This window comes from Mus pahari, chromosome 8, assembly GCF_900095145.1.
Source record: "Mus pahari chromosome 8, PAHARI_EIJ_v1.1, whole genome shotgun sequence".
Taxonomy (NCBI): Eukaryota; Metazoa; Chordata; class Mammalia; order Rodentia; family Muridae; genus Mus; species Mus pahari.
The window spans coordinates 60,475,361-60,481,635 of NC_034597.1; the positions used below are offsets into that span (position 1 = coordinate 60,475,361).

General features: G+C 50.5%; 1 protein-coding gene across 1 annotated transcript in view; it reads right to left on the minus strand.

The window, feature by feature from the left end:
• The window catches only part of R3hcc1 (R3H domain and coiled-coil containing 1), a 21,350-nt gene that overhangs the window by 4,547 nt on the left and 10,528 nt on the right, over positions 1 to 6,275 (minus strand). The window contains exons 2-6 of the mRNA XM_029541669.1: positions 4,917 to 5,076; positions 4,464 to 4,591; positions 3,958 to 4,095; positions 2,489 to 3,251; positions 1,503 to 1,675 (exon numbers count right to left, since the gene is read on the minus strand). Coding sequence (XP_029397529.1) covers positions 1,503 to 1,675; positions 2,489 to 3,251; positions 3,958 to 4,095; positions 4,464 to 4,591; positions 4,917 to 5,076 — 1,362 coding nt within the window. The remainder of the gene's footprint in view (positions 1 to 1,502; positions 1,676 to 2,488; positions 3,252 to 3,957; positions 4,096 to 4,463; positions 4,592 to 4,916; positions 5,077 to 6,275) is intronic.

Consider the following 6,275-nt stretch of genomic DNA (forward strand, 5'->3'; position numbering starts at 1 on the left):
AAAAAAAAAACATGAACTTATAACATTGAAATTGCCTTGGAAACCCCAAGATACTCAAGACGCCAGAGCCATGGGCTATCTACTGAGGAAAGCTGCTAACAAGGAGTGGAGGCCCAGGAGAAAGCAGTTTGTTGCAGTCAACAAAGATGAGAAAGGAGTTGGAGATCTGAAGACTGCTTTGACATCAGACATGGAGACGCAGAGTTTGGAGTTTGCTCAGCTGGTTTCCTGCCTTGCTTTGGGGATTACAGTTAAATGATTGGATGAATCTCAGAAGAGACCTTGAACTTTGGACTTTTAACATTGTTGAGACTGCTATAGTCTATGGGGACTTTTGAAGTTGGATTAAATATATTTTTGCATTATGCTAAGTTTAGGTATGGCCCCCATGGACTCCTATGTTTGGACAAGCCTATAAGGGCCAAAGAGTGGAATGTGATGGTTTGTATATGCTCAGCCCAGGGAGCAGCACTATTAGAAGGTATGGCCCTTTTGGAGTAGGTGTGGCCTTGTTGGAGTACGTGTGTCACTGTGGGAGTGGGTTTTAAGACCCTCATCCTAGCTGCCTGGAAGTCAGTATATCACTAGCAGCCTTCAGATGAAGATGTAGAACTCTCAGCTCCTCCTGCGCCATGCCTGCCTGGACATTGCCATGTTCCCACCTTGGTGATAATGGACTGAACCTCTGAACCTGTAAGCCAGCCCCTCTTTTATAAGACTTGCCTTGGTCACGGTGTCTGTTCACAGCAGCAAAACCCTAATTAAGACAAACAGCGGGGGCCCGACTGCTCTTCCAAAGGTCCTGAGTTCAAATCCCCAGCAACCACATGGTGGCTCACAACCATCCGTAACGAAATCTGATGCCCTCTTCTGGGGTGTCTGAAGACAGCTACAGTGTACTTACATATAATAAATAAATAAATGTTTAAAAAAAAAAAAAAAAGACAAACAGCGGGTGCTCTTAACCTGAGTCACCTCAACAGGCCCAGAAAGCGGCTTCAAAAAGCCCACACAGGTAAAGCAATGACAAAAGAAAAAGAAAAAATTCAAATTAGAAAAAAGGAGACTTAGCAGAAGCCTGGATCCATGGGAATATAGGGAAGTCAAGAGACTGGGTCTCTGGGTGTATCCCTCCATGCTATGTCAGAACTGCTCAAGCCAGCTGCCCCATAAATAGTCATACCAGGATGACCCTCAGGCTAATGTACACCCAGTGCCCCACTGGTGTATGGATAGCTGTGGCCTGAGACCGACGGAAGGCCTAGTGGTCCCAGCAGGGGTGTGCACATGCAGATCTTGGCCCAGGTCTAGGGCTTTTGAACATGTCAGTGCTCAAACTCCGATCCTTCCCTCCCCTCAGTCAGAGTCATCAGGTGGGCGTGGCCCTGAGCGAGAGGCCCGGACACCTCAGCCTTTTGTTCTGAGGGAGGCAATCATTCCTAGCAGGAAAGGGCCATCCCTGCTTCTCCCAGCCTCCCCGCTCCCCAATCTTTAATACTCACTGGAACTCAGAGAAAGTGGCCAACAGGTCCTCGGTCTTTAGTGTTGGCTTAAAGTCATAGATCTCCACCAGGTGGGTCAGGTCCCTCTCCCCGGGCAGCTCTTGTGTGAAGGCGGATGTGTCCAGGTGGATCTTCTCTATTTTAATCTCCTTTTCGGTCAGGTTGGCTGTGATCTGGGAGCGAACAGACCTTTTTGACAAAGGAGAGCTCTGGCACACAGGGACAGGTCTGGGGGACAGTCTGCTCGGTAGGGATCTGGGTATGGCAGCTTAGTTATTCAGATTGTGGATGTTTTAGGAGAGCGTGTTTGGTTTTCTGGAGTCCCCACTAGATGAGTGACAACTGGGCCCACCGGGTTCCACCTAAGCTTGAAAAGTACACTCTATATACCCTCCTCAGGTGGACACAGAGGGGCAGAGACTTAAGTAGTTTGCTTAAAACTGCATAGCCTATTTAAAAAAAAAAAAAAAAAAAAAAAAAAAAGTGGACAAAGCCAAGATCTTCAGGATCCTTACTAAAAATGTAGTATTCTCAAAGACTACATATAAAGCAGCAATCGAAGTTGCCTGCCTTCCCAACTGATCCAAAGTCAACCTAAGGGGCAGGTACATGGTTCCCAGAAATCCAATTCCTCAGGCAAAGCTCCGGGCAGGAGGCTGGTTTTCTCCAACCGAGAGAAGTACCTGCACGGATGGTTTCTACTCTCTTGTGATGTGTCTACTACCTTTAAGCTTAAACAGACTTTAAGCTTAGGCAGAAGCATCTCCTAAAAGGTTGGGCTGGAACCCAAATACACAGTTCGTTCTCTGAACTCCCCAGTGGATTCCTATTACCCAACCCCCAGGGCTGAGCCATCATACACATCCCATTAACACACAACCCCCCTCCCCTATCACCTCCACCCCGAGGTGATACTTCTCCCATAACCCGAGGCCACACCCACCTCACCTCCGCCCTCCCTTTTCTGGGCTCAAGAGCCTCATCACCTCCTGCAGCAGCTCATTGAAATCGTCCTCATCGTTGCCGTTGTCGTGGTCAGCATCAGCATCATCCTCGTCCTCTTCCTCCCCATCCACCTTGTCTTCACCTTCATCCATCTTCTCTTCCTCCGCATCCACCTTCCCATTCCGCACATCAGTCTTCTCTTCCTCCTCATCTACCCTCTCTTTCTGCTTGCCTATGTCCTCTTCCTTCTCGTCTACCTTCTCTTCCTCCTCTCCCTCTACCTTCTCCTCTTCTTGGTCCACCAGCTTCTGCATCCCATGACTCCTATTTTCCTCCTCCACAGCCAGCTGTGGGCTGGACCCCTGCTGCACAGCTGTCGCTGCCCCTTGTTCCTTTTCAGGATTCTCAGAGGGCTTGGTGTCACCCAGCTCCATCTGTGACTCATTTGCATAGCCAGGGTCGGGGCTCTTCAGGAGCTCTTGAGTCACCAACATGGCAACTCCCTGATCAGCCTCAGCGTCGCCAGCACCAGCCTCTCTAGGCTCTTCTTCTGACACTCCGCCAGCTGGCTCCTCTCCCTTGAGGCCTGGGACGGAGGGTGTCACCGGTCCACCTTGCCTGCGTAGCACCCGGGGCACATACAGAGGCTGATCCGGCTTCCGTCCACGATGCCAGCGGCTAGCTGGAGCACCTCGGGGACCAGCAGCGGCTCCCTGATGTGACCCATACCGAGGGCCACGGTACTTGCTGGGATGGGAGGCAGGAGGGTGGCGGGGACCAGAAGAGCCATCTGAACTGGGTACTCTGGAGCAGGAACAGAAGTTTCAGGGCATGTTTGGGTCTACAGCAAAATGGCCTACTGGGGCCACCTATCATTCAGGCATGACACTGTCAAGTCTGCATTAAGCAAAAGTCACAACCAAAATGACCCTCAAAACAATCTCTTACAAAGGTACTGTGGCAAAGGCCATCCCTGACACACCCAAAGGTGCTCCCTGGTGACTACGACAATCAACTCGGTGGGTGCTGAATCCTGGGTTTCACGATAAACAAGGATAATACTCGCATTTAGGAGCTGTTATTAGAACCAGAGTCACAGTGATAAGATACCCATCCTACGAGATGCACGTGGCAATAGGGATGGCTATAGGTCAACACGTTCGTCCCCTGTACCAAGGTCTCTCTGGAGAACATGCTCACAAAGGAGAGAGAGGTACAGACCCACCCTTACTAGTCCAACTGCTGGTGAGCACTCCATTTTCTTTGGCCCAACACGAACAGCTGATTTAGCCAAGTCAGTTGCATCCCTGATGAAGCAAAAGGCAACTGTGACTGTGGCCCTGGCTCCTACCAAACTCTACCCTCTTGGCTAGCCAGCTAGCCCAATCATCACACAGACACACACACACACACACACACACAGACACACACGTGTCTGTGTGTCTGTGTGTGTGCGCGCGCGTGCTCGGACAGCTGCCAAAAACCCTCCAAAACAGTAGAACAAACACACCTGATGTCCAGGTGACAGATGACTGTCCTCCTCTTCCAGCCCTCCCCAACAGAGAAGCTGCTCAAGAGATCAAAATTCTCTGCCGTTCTATGGATCAGGTACCGCAATCGGCTGGAGACTGGGGGGAAAAGTAGGACCCTGCATAGGAACCAAATGGAAATATTAAGCTTGAGGCCGCGGGTCCACCCCACACTGATTCCCACCCAGGCCGCTCCCAGGTTTATGGTGGCTTTAACACCAGGCTCACTGTGCCCAAGCAGGTCCCTGCCTAATTGCAAAGTAGATCATCAGAGGGAGCTACAGTTCCCATCATCTCGAAGAGAGTGAGCACTTCTGCCTGAATGGGGTGATGCCGCGATACAAAGGAAAGGTGTGGCTGGGCAAGTCTGCAGAGGCTAAAGGCAGGGCCTTGCCGGTGGACCAGCCAGTTACCTGGGCACAGAACCTGGGGGAGGGGCAAACCATGCCCATCCTGGCATTAAAAGCCACTCCCGCGTTCCCCGTACTTGGATAGCTGCTTCTGCTGCAGGAAACGATCGAGCTCCTCTTGGACCCGATGGACAAAGTCATTTTCGGCCGAGGAGAGGAAGACACCGTCCAAGCAGAGAAGGGCCAGGGTGACAGATGGCAGAGCCTGTAGGAGCGGTGGACAAGGCCGGGATCAGAATATGGGCCCAGAGACCGCCCACAGCCCCAAGTGTCCCTGCAGCAAGGACTTTGGAGACTTTCGCAACCCTGGCCACTGTGGATCGGGATGGGAGGCGCGTGAGAGTGGAGCCGAGTGCTCTCACGTCCAGAGCCAGGCTGGATCCCCTGCTCCCAGCACCGCCTCGTCTCGCACGCGTGCTACCCGGGCTTTTCAGTTCTCCGGCGCAGCCCGCTGAAACCGTCCCACAACACTCAGCCGTTCTTCCCATTCGCGATCCCAGGAGGAAACACCCAACACCTTCAACACTCACCGCGGCAGCTCGGAAAGTTGCCGCCGCGCTCAGGGTCCCCAAGAGCCTGAGCGTCCCCTTCTTCCCAGCGGAATCAGCGCCATCGTGCGGCCGGGAGGAGATATTGCACGTGCCGCAGAGGGGCGTGTTCTTGTAAAGAGCTGGGGCAGGGCTAGAGCTGCTCTAACCCAAAAACAGAGGGCTTCTCCCTCAAAGAAGCAACTAAGTGATTGTTCTCTTGGGAAAATGGAGACCCCAAAAAAGGTGATATGACTTGTCTAGAGTTACACAAGTCAAAAGTGGCTCTGTCTTTTGTCTTCTAGAACCAATTAAGTTCAGCTGACACGTGTGAACAGCTACTACATGCTGGATAGCGATGACATTATATATTTCTAATTTTAGAGTCCCTTGACCGGGTACCTAATGGAGGAAGAAAGTGGTAAGAGCCAGAGACTGGGGAGATGGTTTAAGAATTAAGAAGGGGAACTGCTCTCTGGTTTCAGGTCCCAGTGACATCAGCACTCGGACACAAATTTGGTACACATACAAACAAGTAAATAAATCTTCTTATTTTTTTATTTTTACGGGGCTGGAAAATTGACTGAGCTGTTAATAACACTTACTGCTCCTGAGGCAACCTAAGCTCAGATCCCAGCACCCACTGAGGCAACCTAAGCTCAGATCCCATCAGTAACACCAATTCCAAGGGGGTCCAACACCCTTTTCTGAACTCCTAGAGCAAACAGATGGTGCATATACGTACAAACAGACAAAACAATCATACACTTCTGTAAACGTTTCTAAACACTGCATCCAGAATCTGTCCCCTATATCATCTCAATGACAGACCTGCAAAGGTCTCTTGTCACACAGAGACCCAAGTTGGGCCATGTGGGTCACTAATACGCTGACTAGAGTTGAGTATCAAAATCCAGATCTAGTGTGCTTGCCAAACCAATGCTTATAGATATGCTATGACTAAGACTCGACACCTTTCGAGTATTGACACAGTGATCAAAAATCCAACAGAGAAGCAGAAAACACAATAAGACTAGGTTAAGTGAGAGAAGCTGGTATCTTCTAGAATTTTACTCCAAATAGGAGGCATGATTGAAAGATTAAGGATTGATCCATGGGTTTGCACTCAGCTCCTTGGCTCCCTGCTGGAGTCAGGGTCGGGGAAGAGGGCAAGAATAAGGCCCAGGACCTTACCGTGTAACACCAAGGAATTATACACCATGGTAAAAGGGTCAGATCACCAAGATGATATAGAAGTTCCAAGACTGAAGGCACCGAACAGAAGACTCACAGAACATCCAGTGGAAGCTCATACAACAAAAAACAGAGAAAGAAACGAAGTAACAAAGTAACGGGGGGGGG